Source organism: Ixodes scapularis, unplaced genomic scaffold (assembly GCF_016920785.2).
Source record: "Ixodes scapularis isolate PalLabHiFi unplaced genomic scaffold, ASM1692078v2 PGA_scaffold9__187_contigs__length_104089568, whole genome shotgun sequence".
NCBI lineage: Eukaryota > Metazoa > Arthropoda > Arachnida > Ixodida > Ixodidae > Ixodes > Ixodes scapularis.
This window is the reverse complement of record NW_024609884.1, coordinates 1,829,298-1,847,642: the sequence shown is the minus strand read 5'-3', so window position 1 is coordinate 1,847,642 and position 18,345 is coordinate 1,829,298. Positions and strand designations below refer to the sequence as shown.

Sequence of the window (18,345 nt, the reverse complement as noted above, 5' to 3'; positions counted from 1 at the left end):
AACTGCACATTGTGAGTGCTGCAGTTGTCCAGGATAAGGACGACGCGTCGTTTTTCAGCGACCATGGGATCATCGAAACTTTTCAGCCAACTAGAAAAGAACTCTTGGGTCATCTAGGCCTTTCCATTTGCTGTGTACACCACAGGCAGACATTCTCGCTTCTTGAAGCAATGGGGTCGTTTGCATTTCCCGATGATGAACAAGCGCCGCTTGTCGGAGCCGTCCATGTTTGAACAAAACAAAACCGTGACACATTCTTTTGATGCTTTGCGGCCGGAACAGGGTTCACCTCTTGTCGCGACAGTGCGATCGGGTAGCATGTCGTAGCACAGACCAGCTTCCTCAGCATTATAGATGTCTTTGTCCGTGTACGCGGAAAGCATAGTCTCGAGATGAATGCGAAACCACGCCTGGATGGTGGCGTTGTCGACTTAGCCACTTTCGCCCGAGATAACTTTGCAGCTAATCCCGGGGCGATCTTTAAACCACTGGATCCATCCATTGAGGGGCTTGAAGCCTCCGTATTCGAACAAATGTCCAAAGGACTTAGCTTTCGCTTGTAGCATCGAGCCACTCACTGGGGCGTTCTTTGCCTGCACTTCGCGAAACCACCTAAACAAGGCTTCGTTGACGTCCCCATACTTTGACAATCCTCTTTCTTGAGAGCGACGCAGAATCTTGCTGTAGCTGTTTACATACCTGCTCCCGGTTCTTCCAGACAGCAGAAACCGTCGTGTCAGCGACGTTGTACTTGGCCGTGACGGAAGCTGTTTTCGTGCCACTTTCGACATCTTCGACAATGCTTTGTCTAGTTTCGAGAGACAGGGCCTGTCGTTTATTTTTATATCTTTTTCTTTCTCTGCTAGCTGTATGCTTGGCGTATGCAATAAGGGGTACAAATATATTAAATAGGCTGTCAGGCTTTTTGTAGGTGCCTTTTAGGCATCCTGCAAAAAATGATTTTGAAACTGCTAAGTTCGAAAGTGTCATAAAAGCCTTATAAATCATCCTAGAGCTTTCATTTATACCTTATTGGATTCCACATAGCTCTTAGTTCACTGCTCTATGTTTATTTTCTTATTTCAGTATTTCACTTTGTCTTAATCCTTCCCATAATCCTTGCAAAATAAATTTTTAATATTATTAAAATTAATTGGGTAACATCAAAACCAAGTACATATTTGTAGTCAGATTGTAATCGCAAATAAGCCATGTATATTCCATTTGAATTGAATCGCAAGTTATATAAAAAGCTGTAGAAGCAGTGTTCCATGTGGGGCTTTAGAGTTATCTTCTTATTTATGAAAGAATACTTATCATATTATACACTGATATAAGATACAGTGTAGACCACATATAACGTATATGTCGCGGGAGTCGCGAAAATCCGCACTATAAGCGGTACCGCGCTATAACCAAAACATCAATTTTTCAGGCCAAAATACATGCCGTGAGACAACTTACCTTTGTAAAAGAATTTATTTTATGTTAGATGAAAAATAAAGCTTAGTTTGAGGAAAGTCTTTATTTCACCAGACTAGTACGGTTCTGTCTCAAGTGTGTCATACATTTTGAAAGAAATGAGCGACTTTTGCCTGGCGCAGCCTTTTAACGGTGTCGCGGGTTGCGGGCGGACGTTGCGAGCGTTCAGGATTGGTAACCCTAATCCCTTTTCTCCGGTGATAAAAATGCGGGAAAATTCGCATCCTTCATACGGTACGCGTCAGTAGTACCTTCAACTTGAGCACATGCATGAAATGCGCCAAATAAGAAATCCGGGCGATGTTCGAGGACACAAATGCTTAGAAATCACCATTTTAGTCGAAGTAAACAAACACAACGACATGGGCGTTTCTGCCATCTTGAGAGCGTCGCCACGACATCGCCGCATGAGTAGTTGGATCTTCCCTTTTAGTACGTGCTGGGTTATCATAGCGACACACAACGAAAATTCACAGTCAAGGATAGCGCTTTTACGCGGAACGATGAGCTTCCACCACGCCGTCTACGATGACGATCACAACCGACGCCATGTTTGCGGATAGAAGAAGCTGGCCTGCGACCGGCATGCAACGCGCGCGAACACTTCTCCTCGACCTGCGATTGGTCTGTCGTTGCGGTTGTTTTCCAACTCAGCAGAGGGACGCACACACGTGAACGACACGTGCGTGCGTCCCTCCGTCGCTATGGCATCTGAAGCCTCTTTCTTCGCTTCTCCCCGCTTCTTCGAGCAACCTCCTTGCCCCTCGAGTGCCGCTTGCGGCTAGCGCCTCTAGCGCCGTTATCTAGTGTCGCACAGGGAAGCGTGCTCACTGCTCCGGTCGTCGGCGCGGTCGGCGGGCTGTTCCAGAAACCGCACTATAACCGGTATTTCCCTTCACGCGCCTGCATTTTAAGCGGTATGTAATTATATGGAGTTCTATGGGAGGTGAACCGGTGGTTTAAAAAAAACGCGTTATACCCGGTCTTGCACTATAAGCGGTTACGTTGTAAGTGGTCTATACTGTATATAATATAATAACTTTATTTTCCAAATGAATTGGAGGGACAGAAGGGAAAAAGCCTCCACTTGACGAGCCCGAAGCCCCATACGATGACAGGCGCAGCAGCACAAAAAGAAGAGAAAAAAAAAGCGCACACACACATATACATAAGAAAGACAAAAACTACATCAGAATTATTGTAAACACTACACAGTAGACACTGTTGTAGCCTTAAAAATAACCTTATACAGTTCAGACAAACAAGTAGATAATAGATAACATAGTAGGCATTGATGAAGAATCACAAGCGCAAATAGAATGAACTCAAATCTTTAGTTGATATGGAGTCTAAACAAATTTCGTTGCTGGCGAGGTAGTTGAGCAATTTAGGTATAGTGTAACGTAGAGTTTGTGTACCATAGTTTGTCTTACAGCCGATAACCTTCCAGTATTCCATGTGTCGGGTTAAATAGACGTGATCGTTCGGCACTAACTCGGATAAGTCTGACAAGAAACGCATATTTTTCTTGTTCTCGAGTTTTAAGCTGATGCATAATCTATAGTCATAGACATGGGCGTACCAACCGGGGGGGCAAGGGGGGCACTTGCCCCCCCAGTTCTCAGAGTGGGGGGGCAAGGCATGCGTTTTGCCCCCCCTGAAACGGCCGCCACTGGGCAGAGCAGACACAGGCCGGCGGCGCCCAAGGAATACCAAGGGCACTGCCCCCCGACCCGCGCGGGCATATTTTTAACGCGCAGGCGATACAAACCCTAGCAACGGTGCTCACGCACGCCGGATTGGCTGGTTTGTGGAGCCTTGCCCCACGAACAAGGCTACACGGTAACCTAACGGAATCCATCCGCGAGACATGGGCCGGACGGGCCGTCCAGACCAGGACGTAGGCCCTTACACAAAATAAAGTTTTGCTTGCTTGCTTGGAGATAGGCGCTGCCGCCGTCAACATAGGCAGCGGATGCAATGCGAGTTTCCGAAGAGGTATACCGTAACTTACTGGTGAGATGTCTGCCTCATACGTGTCAGACCCGGGTTCTATTTATGGTGTGGGCCGGCTTACTTCTTTTTATTTTTTTTCTCGAACATTTTGTTTTGTCGAGGCATTTGGCGATATTTACATTTCTTTTTTACCATTAACACTAAAAAAAACGAATGTTTTTGACGAAACATCGCTAAACTAAATCGTATCGACTCTATTTACGGAAGTGCATGGGGGGCAGCGGGGCTTGGGTTGCCGACCGGACGCCGCAAAGCGGCGTGTACGGGGGGTGGGGGGGCTAGGTGGGTTAATAGATTTGTAATTAGTAGCCGCACACCGTCACCGCAAAGCGGTTTGAACGCAGGCGCGGGGGTGGGTTAACGCGCTTCGAGTGATACACGAGCAGCCCATCCGGCGTGAGCGTCGTTGTTAGGGGTTCTATCGCCTGCACCGTAAAAGGAGCAGTGTGTGCACCTCCTGTAGTGGGCAAGAATTCCTACATTGGAGAGAAGCGGGGACAAGCCCTTTCTTCAAATGCGTCAAGTCTCCTTGAGCTTCGGAATACAAACAAACGCCACTATTCGGAGCTCATCCCACAGTTACTCGACCTCTCTTGCGTCGTGTCTGTTCGCTCCCCGCGCCTCGTAGCAGTGTTGTTGCAGTGGGGGGGCTCGTTAAGATTTTGGGGTTTTTTGGACTATCTAAATCACTTTCTTCCTTCCCATCCCCCCCCCTTTTCTACTCCGCATGCTTCCCCCTCTGCAAATATCAGCTGACCTTCCGACATCTTTTCTGTGTTGATAGGCAAAACAACCACTAAAATTAGAAAGTAATTTGTAATTTGAGTGAAAGTCACTCGGAAAAGTAGTTAAAGTAAACTACAAATTACTAGAATATAAATGTAATTAAAAGTTACTAAACTACCCAGAAAAGTAGTTAAACTACAGTGACTTGAGTAAAGTAGTTGAACTACGTACAAGTCTGGCCCGGCAGGCGCTCTGCGTAAGGGTTTTCACCTATCTGCCTAGCCCCGCACACCATCACATGGGCCAAGAAAGGTGTAGTTTTACTGCAGAGGAGAAATCAGCAGGGTCAAAGATGGTGACAATGGAGGATGGGGGACTGTTCCAGTGGCTGATGGCTTGAGAAAGGAATGACCAATTGAAAGCGTTAGTAGAGTCAGAAATGTGCTTGATGGTGCAGACGTTGTTGAGGCGAGAAGATGTTCGGTCGGGGGGTAATAACAAAGTGGTTTTGAGGTCGGGAATGTGGTAGTAGATTTTGTGAATAAAGCACAGCTGAGAGACTTTTCTGCGAAGCTGCAAAGAGGACATGGTTAGTTCAGTTTTAGCGCTGAGACACTGAAAAAAAAAGTCATAAGTGGATGAAATGAAGCGAGCAGCTCTGTTCTGAACTGCCTCTACAGGGTATTGATGAGGTACAGTCGATGGGTATTCCAGATGGTTGAAGCATATTCTATTTTTGGTCTGACGTACGTGTCCAAGGTTAGCTTACGAACAAAGGGTGGAGCCCTTTTTAAGTTACGTCTGCTTAGTCCAAGAGTTCCAGATGAATCGGCAGTAATGACTTCAATGTGGTTATTTTAGGGAAGGTCAGATGTTAGTCTTACACCAAGGTATTTATACACAGTAGCGGTCTCAATCCGATCGGAGTACAAGAAGTAATTAAATGACAGTGTTTCTTTTTTTTCTTGGTGAAGTGGATTAGTTTGCGTTTATACTTGTTTAATGACATAATCCACTCTTTGCACCAATTGTTAATTTTCTCTAGATCTTCCTGAAGCTGGTTATTATTTTGCACACAAGTTACTTTGTTATGGATGACGCAGTCGTCGGCGAAAAAGCGGTTTTTTGAAGAAATCCTAATGGGGATGTCATTAATAAATATTAAAAAGAGTAAGGGCCCAAGTACGAACCCCAGGGGAACACCAGGAGATACATTTATTAAGGAAGATTCATGATCATCATGGACGTGACTTGTACACGGGAAAAAAGAATGTCACGAATCTATGCAAACGGTTATTTGGTCGAGGCAAAAAGATGATAGCTTAGAAAGAAGGCGTTGATAAAAAACACGGCCGAACGCTTTGGAAAAAAAAAAAAAATAAAAACTGCGTCAGTTTTTTCATTTCAAGGTTCAAGGTTCAAGGTTAGTGTGCAAGTCATGGATGAAGTCGCAGAGTTGTGTTTCGCAGGAAAGTACAGTCTCCGGCGATATGAAAGACCCTATTGGGAGCGCGTGGCCGAGGCGGTGGCTGGTGGGGGCGCTGCGAGCGCTCCGGGCAGTTCCATTCTGCTTCGAGGGGAGGACGCTCATTCGGCACTCGGCACAAACTGATAAGCGCGTTTCGCTTTATCTGAGCCCGAGTGAGCGTCCTCCCCTCGAAGCAGAATGGAATTGCCCGGAGGGCTCGCAGCGCCCCCGCCAGCCACCGCCTCGGCCACGCGCTCCCAGTGGGTCTTTCATATTGCCGGAGAGTGTACCTTTTTGAAAACCGTGCTGCTGTTTAAAGAAAAGAAATGGGATGATAGGTGCCTCATGACATTGGAGTAGAGGATATGCTCAAGTAGTTTGCAAGAAATTGAAGTCAATGAATTAGGGCGATAATTAGATGCGGAAGAGCGGCTGCCCTGTTTAAAGACTGGGAATTACCCTTCCCACCTTTTGGTCAGATGGAAGGCACCTTTGAGATAAGGACTGAATAAAGATAAGTTTTAAATACTCACTCGAAATAACACTGGTGTTTCTTTTAAATTTTAGAGTTGATGTTATTGGTTCCAGCGGACGAAGTAAGTTTTAGTTTATCAATCAATGTTATAATACCGGCGGAGTTAACGTTAATAGGATGCATGCGCTCGTAAAGCTCTTCAGGGAGAGTGGGGACGGAGTCCAAGCACTCGTTAGTAAACACTGATGAAAAATATTCGTTAAACACAGAACTATCATGGTCGACGTTGCACATCCGACCATTCCTAACTCTCCCCATCTTCCTAAACGTCCGTGTGTGTCCGAACACCAGAAACCGGAATTTTAAAGGTTAAAAACGGCACGTTGCGAATATGGAACGCGCACTTTCATGCAAAGCTGACGTCAAGTGACTCAAATCGAAAAACATGCATATTTACAATATTGTTATCTCTTCTGGTGAAGGCTCAGCAACCGTTGCATCCGTTTTCGCGCACGAAACGGCGACTACCAGAGAAAGTAAGAACGCAGTGATTGCCTTTATTTTAACAATGTAAACACACTTGCAGGCGTGCGCTGATGAAGCCTCAAAATCAAAGCTCTCGTAGTGTGATTCGTGACTGTGCCGGCTACTACCCAACCTCGTTGTCACGCCACTTTCTGGAAGCATACACCAACATTACAAGTAAACACACAAAAGCGACATCGATACAATTATCTTCTAGAATATCACCTTATTTAGTCATAACTCTTTCAATAGGCACTACAAGTTGTATTTATTTTAAGAAGAAGAAGCAACATTTTTTTCGTGAGAAAAAACAAAATATCAATGTTAAGTCTGGTAACGTTGTAATTTTGCCGAATCATTGCCAAATCTTTAGAAAAGTTGGACAAAAGTTGCGCCGAATTTTCGATTTAGGGGGGGGGGGGGAGAGGGTCTGGTTTGCCCCCCCACTCAAAAACAAGTTGGTACGCCACTGGTCATAGAGGCTAATTATTTTTAGCATTCTGAACTTTTGAAACAGACCCTCACTATGGTAATCATAAGGCATATTACAAATAATTCTCAATATCCGTTTTTGCAATAAATTAGTTTCTGCAAGTTTGTGAATGTCTCGCACCTATTCCAAGCGTGCAATCAGATACTGAATATCAGGTCGTTGGCGAAAAATTATTCGTACATTATCAAAATTTTTAATGCAACCACATTCACAAAAGTGTAATTTGTGCGGTGATGCTATTTTAGATCTCACCTGAGAGCGTTACGTTACTAAAAAACTAGTGTAATTATAGTGTAAAAGGCTTGCTTTTTGTATTTAAGAAAGTAATTATTTGGATAGAACTCGTTGGGAGACAAAAAATAGCATCACCACGCAGCTCCATTCTTTGCGATTAAAATGGCACCAAACGTGTTAATATTGTTCAAGACAAACTAACATAAAACGCCTATAAGGCATCGGTAGTTGTGAAAAAATTGTGAAGAGAGAAAAAAAGCCCTTGAAGTATGTGTATTCCTATTAAATGTTAATGAAAAATTAAGACTTTGTATTTTTTTTTTCATATTTAAAAATTATATGAGCAATATTATTTTGCGCAGAGCTGGCTGGGTATGTCTAAACATCAGAATAGGCATTTTCTCAAAACTGACTTTTCCCCAACTTTCTACCATTTTTAAAGACCAGCCTCCCTCCTTCAATCGAGGTTGGTTTTGTTGAAATGTGACTGTGGCCTAGACATCCTACGGGGAGTAGAGGGAATAATCCGGCGGAGTTTCCCGGTCGCAGGCGATGGGAGGTCAGCCGCGGGTGATGGGCCGCATGGGGCGGCGCACGTACAAGTGCCCCTACTGTGGCCGGGTGTTCCACCGCTCCAGCACGGACCTCCAGAAGCACATGTGGATCCACGAGGGAGTCAAGCCCTTCCAGTGCCCGGACTGCCCGTACCAATGTCGCAGCCGGAACAACCTCAACGTCCACCGGCTCACCCACTCCAACGACAAGCCCCACCTTTGTGACCAGTGCGGCAAGGGTTACAAGTCCAAAGCCGCCCTCAGACTCCACACACGGTACGGTCGGCGAGCGCTCCTCAACCGTGCAACTAAACTGGCTCTGCATCCGAGCATCGTCGGAAAGCAGGAAAATTGTATCGATGACGCGGTTATCGCTTGACTACCGTTGTATACTTGCGCAGGTAGCTACTGCTCCAATATCTTTGCATGGAGCTTCCCGTCCATTCTGATTCAACACATTAGCATCACTTTGAGCGCTCTCATCAATTTGATGAACTCCGAGTGCTTTTTAAGATTTTTTAGGTTGAAATATGCACCTCATAGCAACGACCTCGTACGTGAACGTATATTGAGCAGTTTTATCCCTATGCTTAGAAGGGGTACGATAATGACGATAGAAACATACAAAAACCTTTCCGAGATGGGTGATACCCTATGATACCTATGATATCCGTAAATGACGATCACACGTTTGTATTTTGAGCGGATGGCTATATTTTTAGTTTTAATCGCCCGACGGTAGCGAGCGCTTTGAAATCGGCCATCGAGGAGTGCGATCCATCGCGGGAACGCCATCGCATTCGTGACGTTAGGCTCCTTGGCACAGCCAAAGGCTGGCGTGATTATGAGTGCCGCCGCCCCGTGGCAGCTTTTGCGTGTTACAGTCTCGCGTTTCGGAGTGGATGGCGCAGCTGCACGGTCGTGACACATTCATTTCGGCCCTTGAAGCTTGCGTGCTGTTGACGCAGCCCTCTGCTGCGCAATAGCGCGGCATACTGCGCACAAATGCGACGAATAAACTCGGAAAGAACTCGACAATACCAAAACAATTGCACGCCTCGCAAAGCGGCGCGATTGCTTCGTCGCGTTCGCGGCTAGGGAACCCGTACGAGTAGGGAGTGCCGCGGAGCGTTACGCCACTACGGGAGGTGCAACACGTCGCGGTCCCCCAACAAAGCTTCGACCCTCCAATCGCCCGGTGCAAGCGGGAAATCATTTTACTTGTTTTAAAATCGCTTTTCTTGCGCTTCCAAACGAAAGACCGATGTTTCTCAAGTGCTGATGGGACACGCTGTATACTACCTAAGCAATAAAATGAGCCCCAAACTTTTGTTTCCGTACCCCTTTAATACAGTAAACTTCCGTTAATTCAACCTCGACGGGACCTTGAAATTTGGTTGAATTATCCAAATGATCGAATAAAAAAAAGAGGGCAGAAAACAGTTAAAATTAAACTTTCTTTTGTGGTCCAAAGTACTCACGGATGGTCTGCTGCTGCCTGCGCTAAAAACGCGTCTCCAAAAGCATGCTCCGGAGAGCAGCGTAACTAGTCATGTCCCAAAAAAATCGCGCACCAAAAAAAAATAAAAATAAAAAAACCTTTACGAGTTGACTTTGGCGCCGGGCAGCCAGACCGTCAACGACAGAGAGAAATAACAAAAAAAAAAAAAAAAATGGGAAAAGAGAACTCGCACTTTCCTGCACGCAAGATGGACCGCACACGATGCTAAAGAAAAGCGCTTTGAGAGTGCACGCTGAGAAAGCTTTACGAGCCGACTTTGGTGCCAGGCAAGCCACCTCGGTGGCTCCGAGGCGAGATCGTCGGCCTACGGATCCCCATGTGGCGGGTTTGAATCCCGGCCGAGGTGCCCGCAATCTGACGGAGGCTTATTGCGGAGAGGCGCCGTGTAACCGAGCTTTCGGTTACACGTCAAAAGATCCCCAGGTGGTGGAAATTAATCCTCAGTCCTCCGCTGGGGCGTGCCAGATGCCCGCCGTTGGTTTGGCACGTAAACCCCCAAATTTGACTTTTGGTGCCAGGCAGCCAGACCGTCGGCGACAAAGAAAAATAACAACAAAAAAGAAAGGGAATTTGCGCTTTCCGGCGCGCAAGATGGACCGCACACGATGCTGCAGACAAGCGCTTTGAGAGCGCGCGCTGTCTCCTCACCCGACCACGTGCTATGTTCTCTGCGCTACTCCACGCCAGAGGGGTTGCGCTGGCTCATGTCATTCGCTACGGTCCATCTCAACGGCGTAGAGGAGCAGGCGCATGTTTGCGCACGTTCGGCTTTGAAGCAAAGGGCCCATGTTTCGCCGTACGTTGGTGGTTTTTCTGCCGTGGTGCCGTGCAATGTGAGCCTGCGCGCACTCGCTCGGGACGTATTATCCGATGCAAAGTCTTCCCAAGTTCAAACTATCTAACTTTTCCTCCCATTAGAATGTATGGGCGCTCGCCGGGACTTTTGAGCACGATCGAATTAAACGAAAAGTCGAATTAACCGAGGTCGAACTAACGAAAGTTTACTGTACCACAAATTCAAAAGAGAACACGGTAACCAAGTGTTCCGAACTACTTATGACGTTACGATGCTCGGTAGTACATATTTTATCTTAGAATGGAGGACAGGGACGAAAAGCGTGCACTTTTTCCAATAGAAAGGCAATAGCGAGAGTGATTTTTGCTCGAAAAGGTGTCGCCACCTTCCCGAGCAAGAGCAGTTGGCTAAGACGAAGATGCTCTCTCTCTAGGAACTCTGGAAAGCAGAATGGACCTTTTTCCAGTAAGCGTCTGCGCACGCGCACACCCTTTTCCCTTGACCTTGACCGCCCTTTCGCCATTCTTGGGGGGCACTGTTTTCTTGCGGCACTAATCTGTTCCTATGGGAGAAGGCGAGTCCGGTTGCCCTCCATTTGTAGTAGGCGGCGAAACCGCCATGAGGCACTCCTTACTGGAAAAAGGTCCATTGTTTGATTCTGCTCACATAACAACAAGGAACAGAGTTTGGTCAACGAGCGGTCGAGGTCTTTGGGTGCCTTGGGTATCCGGTCAAGGTCTTTGGGTGCCTTGGAATCCAGCTGGACTGCTGGAGGCCGTCCAGCTGGGACCTGGGCTGGTTCCAGCTGGACTGTCCAGCTGGAAGTGGACCGATTTTTGCCTGGGACATGTCGACCAGTGAGAGACGCTTGCCCCGACTTGCAGGACCCACGGACGTGGCGTGCTGTACCCCTGCAACAAGTGCGAGTACACGGCCACCCAGAAGTGCCACCTGAAGCGCCACCTGGAGACGCACGACATCATCCGGCGCTATGTGTGCGGGCACTGCTCCTACTCGTCCAACACTGTCAACTACATGAAGGTGCACTACAGCCGGAAGCACCGGGGAGAGGTGTTCAACCAGAACACCGTCATGGCAGACCCCAGCTTCATTGAGCGGCAGAGAGATCGGGTCTACAAGTGCCTCAGCTGTTCCTACATCTTCGGCAACATGAACGACATGAAGAGGCACCTGAGGGTGAGTTCTGGCAACACTGCCTCTAGTGACATGAAGAGGCACCAAAATCCAAAACGGCTTCGGCCAATTACATCACTGAGATTGCTCATTTAAACTAACAAACCGTTCGATCGACATCTAATGCGACATCCATTTGAGACATTACAACGATGTAGACGTTATGCAATGTCCGTAACAACAATATAATTTAAATAAAAGAAGAGATATTGGATTTTGTTTTTATCTGACCTGCGAGTGAAGAAAGCACTTTTGTAGTTCAGTTATAATTACCGTCGATAAGACGCAACAAACCCTGGGATTGCAACGAGCGTCTTGGGACGTTACACAACATTTTTCCCCGCTGGCCCTATCCCGTCCAGAATAACGATTGCTCGTAGTGTTAGCATAAACGTTCAGCAACGCACCCAAAATAATCCCCAAGGCAAGCTAACCGGTCAACTGCGCCGTCAGAAGCTGCCACTTCCTCGTTTTGTGCGTCCATCGAGATGCCCAACGTATTTCCGATCGGTCGATATATCTCTGAACGTAGGGATGTAATAGAGTCGCATAAAGAGCTTCCGAACATTCCCGATGAGGTTTTGAAGGGGGGAAGTAAATTTGGAAACTTGGAAACGTGCGCAGCTGAAGCACGGCGTGTGCCTGGAGAACCTGAGCGTGGAGGAAGTGTCCGGGGACGTGCTGGCCATGGAGACGGCTACCGTGGGCGCCGAGGAGGAGACGGCGCTCGGCGCAGAGGCCGACCGAGTGGAGTTGGTGCAGGAGGCCACCATCCTGTCGCCCGGCTCGCTGCAGGTACGCTTCCCAGTCGGGGGCCAGGGTTCCTCCCACGCCTTTTCCGAAATACAGTCGACTCCCGTTAATACAAAGCTCACGGGGATTGCGAAAAATTTTGAATCAAACAAACTTCTAATTAACCACAAAAAAACGAAAAGGTTAATTTTTATTAATTTGTAAACTGACTGTATATGAAAAAAAAAATCGGTGATTGCTGTCTGCTTCTTCTTGCAGCATCTCTCAGCGGAAAGTAAGTTCTGCAGACTGTAGATGTGCCCGAATGCTTCTTCAGCATTGTTCTCTGCTGCGAAAAACTGCTGCGCGAAGGCAAGGCCCGCAACTACATCAGCAGCCGGCGGTTGCGGCTCAGTTTCAACGTCGTCGTCCATGTCACTTTGGTTGCTAGCCTCGCGTGGCCGAACAATCTTCGATGATTTCAGTGTCCGTCAGCGCACCGCTTGTTTCCACTCTGCTGTCCATAGCAATGTACCCTTTGAAACAGACGTCGCCGAGAGCTGCTGTGAGACCACTCGTCAAGCTCACTTGTCTTTGCTTCCTCCGTTGGACAAGACGAATCACCCCCCAAAGCACTTGTTATGAAACCACAGGCCCTGAAGCAGTTGGGAATGGTTTCTTGTTTAACGCGACCCCGAGCTTGCACTGGCATGTGGATGGCACTAAGAAGGCTTACCTCGTTCTGAATGGAGTTATTTACGCACAATATCATCTGCTCGAGAAGATGTTTTCTGTACAACACCTCTACATTTTTTGTAATGGGTAAAAAACATGGGTTGCAACAGCGATGTCGCGTTAGCTGGCAAGTAAGGCGGATGGCACTCGGGGACGGCACATTCATGTTGACACCGCACTGATCCACAACAAAATACCTTTGCGGTTTGATGACGCAAACTTGCGATCCAGTTTTTTAAGCCAGTCTCGAAAAATGTCAGACGTCATTCATGCCTTTCTATTGGATGCGTAGTCCACAGGAAGCATTCAGACGCCCTTAAAACATCTAGGCTTAGCGGCCTTCCCGATCACCAGCAGGCAAGATCACTCAGTGCCAGACATGTTGGCCAAAATCAAAACAGACACAGTGTCTTTACTACGTTTTCCTCCAGTACAATTATCATTCCTGAATGTCGGAGTCTTCTCTGGTAACATCCAATAAAAAAGTGCGGCCTCATTGGCATCAAAGATGTCTTCCGGCTGATATTCGTTTGCAAAGCTTCTTTCTTCCACGTCGCGCATGTTTCCTGGTTGACTGACGCCCTTTCCCCCCTCACGCTCTTAAAAACGAGGTCGTAACGATGCTTGAAGTGCGTCGGCCATCCATCGGAAGAAAGGAACCTGTCGATCCCTAACATTGTTGCGAGCGACGAGGCTTTCGCTGCAACAATATTGCCACTGAGGGGAAGTCGGTTGCTTCGTGCTTCCTTAATACGAGAGAGCAGCGGTTGCTGTAACTCCGGGGAGGCACCGGTGTGCTTTCTCTTTCGAGACGTCTTGAATTGATCATTCTCAAAAGCATCCAGTATCGAGCGCTTGTTCTTGATGAAATTTGAGGGGGTGTTGGGCTTGATGCCATATTTTCGTGCAATATCTTGCTTGGCGGTGCCTCCTTTCTCAACTTCTTTCAAAATCTTGACTTTCGTGGCGGAGTCAAGCGTGCGATACGATCCACGAGTTGTCATTGTCGCGACTGCAGCCGAAATGCGGTGCGTGCAACCGCCGGCGGTACGAGCCAGCGCACTCTCGAACTAACTCGAGGAAAGACGCGGAAAGAGAGAAAAACGATGCCATTGTGCCAACGTGCGCCTTGCATCGGTCTTGACTGTTTATTCTTGCCGCTTCGTGAGCTGTGGTCGGCTGCGATGCCAACGATACCAGTGCAGTAGACAAAGCTGTTTTTGCACTTTAAAACTTGCAAATTGATCAAATATTACGGTTGCCTCGAGGCTTTCGATTGAAAATCAACTTCTAATTATCCAATATTTTAGACTTTTCGCTTCCGAATACCGAGCATTTTTTTTTCCAAAGGATTGCACCTTCACTTCACTTCTAATTAACCGACAGTTCCAATTAAGCGACTGAATTATCGGGAGTCGACTGCAGTAGTGTTGTGCGAATTTTCGAATAGTAGCTTTGAGTATTATTCTATTCGATATTCGCTTCGAGGGCAGTTGTAATATTTGTGCTTTTCGAAGCGTTGGCAAACTCACTGTCGCAAGCTTGTTTACTGTCTAGAAAATCACTAAGGAACAATTTCTAACATCAAAAGTATTCTCCCACGTTTGGCAAAACGGCATAAACATTATGGTGGAAACTTTTAAATGTACTCATCGTAGTCATTTCATCAACCTTTTTAGTAACGGGCAAAAGAACCGGAGCAACGAACTCCAGGGACGCCGGCGCCATCTGTGCCAATCTCGGCGCACTGGTTGCCAGCACTCTCTTCTCACCACCACCGCGTCCAGACGTAAAAGTTAGAAAAACAAGTTTATGACAAAAATGATTACCTTTAGATGTTTCTCATAACCTGCATAATCGCTTAGAAACTTTTGTTTGCGAGAAAACTCACAAACACCGTTTAAACTGATATTCCGAAAGAGTATCATATTATTAAACTAAAGTGTTGTTACGTTGACGACGTTATTCGTGGGCCTAGCAATAACGTTGTCATACGAGTGTGGGAGGCTCAAGCAGCTCTCAAAAGTTAGGATTATAATGCAATGAAATGCAAAGGTAAATGCTATTAAATGCGGGCTGGACAAGAATGAAATTAAATGCAATTAAATGCGGGCTAGACAAGAATGACTTGAATATTCCCTAGAGAAGGGGAACAAGGGGGACAAAGGACAAACACAAATCTCCAAACACAGACCAAGCGCGACCGAAGAAATCCGCCCCGTCCGGGGATCGAACCGGGGACCTCTCCATTTCCAGCCGAGCGCTCTGCCAACTGAGCTAACCAGGTGCGCCTTCACATTTATTTGCATTATCATCGTAACCTTAAAAAATGAAGACCGTTCATCCTTGTTGGTATTAGACACGTGGCAGCCGGTAACACCCGTTTGCTCTACCGGCGTTCGACTCCCGGTTAGCTCAGTTGGTAGAGCGCTCCACTAGAAACGGAGAGGTCCCCGGTTCGATATCCGGACCAGGCAGATTTTTGCAGTCGCGCACCGGTCACCTAGCTGTGTTTGCCCTTTGTTCGCCTTCTCCAGGGATTATTTTCGTCATTCTCGAAGGCCACATTTTGAGTCGAGAGCAAAAAACGTATGACCCTCCAAAGTAGCGCATTCTCGATTCTCGCGTGCACGTGCAGTCGGCTCGTGCACACAATTCCTTGCTCTTCGTAGGATTTGGGAAACATGATTTCTCGCTTTGTCACTCATGTCAGAGGGATGTGACATGTTAGAGGGATGTGATGTGTCAGAGTGATCTGACAGAAATCACTTATGTACAGAGTGATGTGACATGAAGCAATGTGAGGGAATGTGTAGTTCCATGGCCGCTAGATGGTGCTGTAAGGGAATGTCTAGTATGGTGCAGATGCACCTTTGCCAGCCTGGCGAGGAATGAGTGGCCGTGCTTGCAGGGCCTAGGCGAGGAGGAGGACGGGGCGGCGGTGAGCCTGATCCAGCAGATGATGGAGCAGGGGGCATTGGACGCGGGCCAGCCAGTGAGCCTAGTGGCCGTGGAGGACACCATCCTGGTGCGGGACGCCCAGGGGCTGGTCCTGGGGGGCCCCGGCCAGGCCTCGTACGTCATCCACTACGTCAGCGCGGGCGACGACGAGCTGGTGGAGCAGGAGGTCGAGGTGGCACCCTGAGGACCATTGGAAGATGGACCCACCCATTGGAAGATGGCGTCCTGAGGGACCCACCCATTGGAAGATGGCGTCCTGAGGGACCCACCCATTGGAAGATGGCGTCCTGAGGGACCCACCCATTGGAAGATGGTGCCCTGAGGGACCCACCCATTGGAAGATGGTGCCCTGAGAGACCCACCTATTGGAAGATGGCACCCTGAGAGACCCACCCATTGGAAGATCTGTCTGCTACTACTTTGTCACAGTGGAATAGACTGCACGCAGTATGTGGTAGCACACGCAATGACCGTTTCATTACGTAGACTCTACGCTGGCCCGTGTTTTTTGGGCGTGTGTCTTTGGTTTGCGCTGCCTGCTCTCGAGAGCGCGTCGACGAATAGCTCGAGACAGCCCCTAATTTAAGACTGCTTGTGCCGTAACGAATGATGCAAATGTGTGGTCGTTAGTTGATGGACACATTAGGAGCCATTATGCGGCATTGAGTTAGTTGCCCTGGTGTTGGGCTCCTCTCTAGTAAGACTGCTCCCGCAAGCGTCCTGCCAGACGATGCTGTACTGCACCTACCCCGAAATAAAATGTTTGCCATTTCCTTTTATGAACCATTTGTTTTGCAGCCTCTTGGTGGGGTTTCTATCCGACATTTCCCCTCGTGGTGTTTCTGTCTGAAGCTCCCCAAATAGGGTGCACATTTCATTTCATGTGCAATACTGTATGCACCTTTTCCAGAGTGGTTGCATTTGTGAATCTCATTAGAGAGGCTCAGCATGTTGAGCTTGGCAGCTGCTTGGGATGTTTGAGAGTCCCAGCCATAGGCACCCAGTATAAGGGAAGGCTCGAGCTGCCCTCCCCCCCCGTCCCCGTCCCCAGCCCTTCGGAAAAGCAAGTACCATTGTGTCTGCCGGAGGCGATGGTACTTGTTTTAACATTTAGAAAGACTCAATTCCAGGCGAAGAAACGTAGCAATAAAAAGTGAAACAAGCCTGCAGATGGCAGGAAATAAATACTAAAAGACTTAAAACAACATTCGAGAGAAATCTCTCGTTTGGAAACACTAATAATTAAATTGTGGCAACCAACCAAGTCCTAAACATGTAGGAGCCCTATGTTTCGAACCAACTTGGTTCTTCGTCAGGGGCGATTCTTCTTTTGGAAGAAGAAAGAAGAGGCATACCAAAAAACGCCACTCCTCAACGGCCAAAGTCGCCCCTGACAAAGAGCCAAGTTGGTTCAAAATGTAGGGCTCCTACATGTTTAGGACTTGACTGGTTGCCATATTTTAATACTAAAAGATTCCACGCAGGTCGTAACGATTGGGACGGCAATTGTTAAGGCGCTTAGTTCACTCTTGCCCTACAAAATGGACAGCGAAAAAGGAGCTCGGGCACCATACCATTGAGGTGTCGGAAGCAAAAAGAAAGCAGAAGCAAGAGGAAGGCACTGATGAAAAGAGAAAAGTGGTTCGCTCACTCGCACTAGTGACAGCAGCAAAATGCCCTTTTTGACGCTCGGAGACGTTTTAAACAACATACCTGGCGGCTTGTAAAAAAGAAAAAGCTCGTAAAAAAAAAAGGCCAAACAGAAAAGAACATCTATGTGTTGTCGGCGATGCTACTTTTGTACTAGGACGAAGATATATGCATAATGTTCGCCATCAAAACTAATGTGACAGCTAAATTAAGCACACTCTTATATTTATTCGGCTGCTCATGTATCTAGAGCTTGATTCTCATTACCACATTGCACTGCAAAATGACTTATTCGGAATAATTATTCTCTAAACGAAATTGCATTTGTAACCTGGTAAGTAGTCTTCTGCAAATAGTGGATTTTGAGATCAAAGCGAATTCGAAGCGAATAGTGGTTTTGCCTGAATATTTTCGATTCGAATGTCGAATAGTTTTTCCATGCCTTTCACTACCATTGCATAATACTACTTAGACGAAAACCCAGCTAAACTTGTGAAGGTTGTTCCACTTGTTTATTTATAAACAAAGTTTAATCTATCTATATTTATGAACTGTGACCTCGGAAGGTCTGGTGTCTTGGGGTGGCAAGTAAACGACGGATTTGACATAAAATGAATCCTGCAGAGATGGCTAACTATACACCCAAAGGAGTGAATTTACAAATCTTGCTATATAAAATATTATTTCTTTAATCTCGAGTTAAAAAAAGAATGAATCGTCCATGATGAACGCAGGTTGTAAGGCATCTCTTGCATAACAGTTTAATTTTGAAACTTTTACTA

The 18,345-nt window shown here is 47.1% G+C and overlaps 1 protein-coding gene across 1 annotated transcript in view; it reads left to right on the top strand.

The window, feature by feature from the left end:
* Positions 1 to 16,686, top strand: part of LOC8034253 (zinc finger protein ZFAT) — a 67,340-nt gene extending 50,654 nt beyond the window's left edge. The window contains exons 15-18 of the mRNA XM_029992449.3: positions 7,969 to 8,249; positions 11,176 to 11,488; positions 12,110 to 12,280; positions 15,864 to 16,686. Of these exons, the coding sequence (XP_029848309.3) occupies positions 7,969 to 8,249; positions 11,176 to 11,488; positions 12,110 to 12,280; positions 15,864 to 16,097 (999 nt within the window). The 3' untranslated portion in view covers positions 16,098 to 16,686. The remainder of the gene's footprint in view (positions 1 to 7,968; positions 8,250 to 11,175; positions 11,489 to 12,109; positions 12,281 to 15,863) is intronic.
* Positions 16,687 to 18,345: the final 1,659 nt, after the last annotated feature.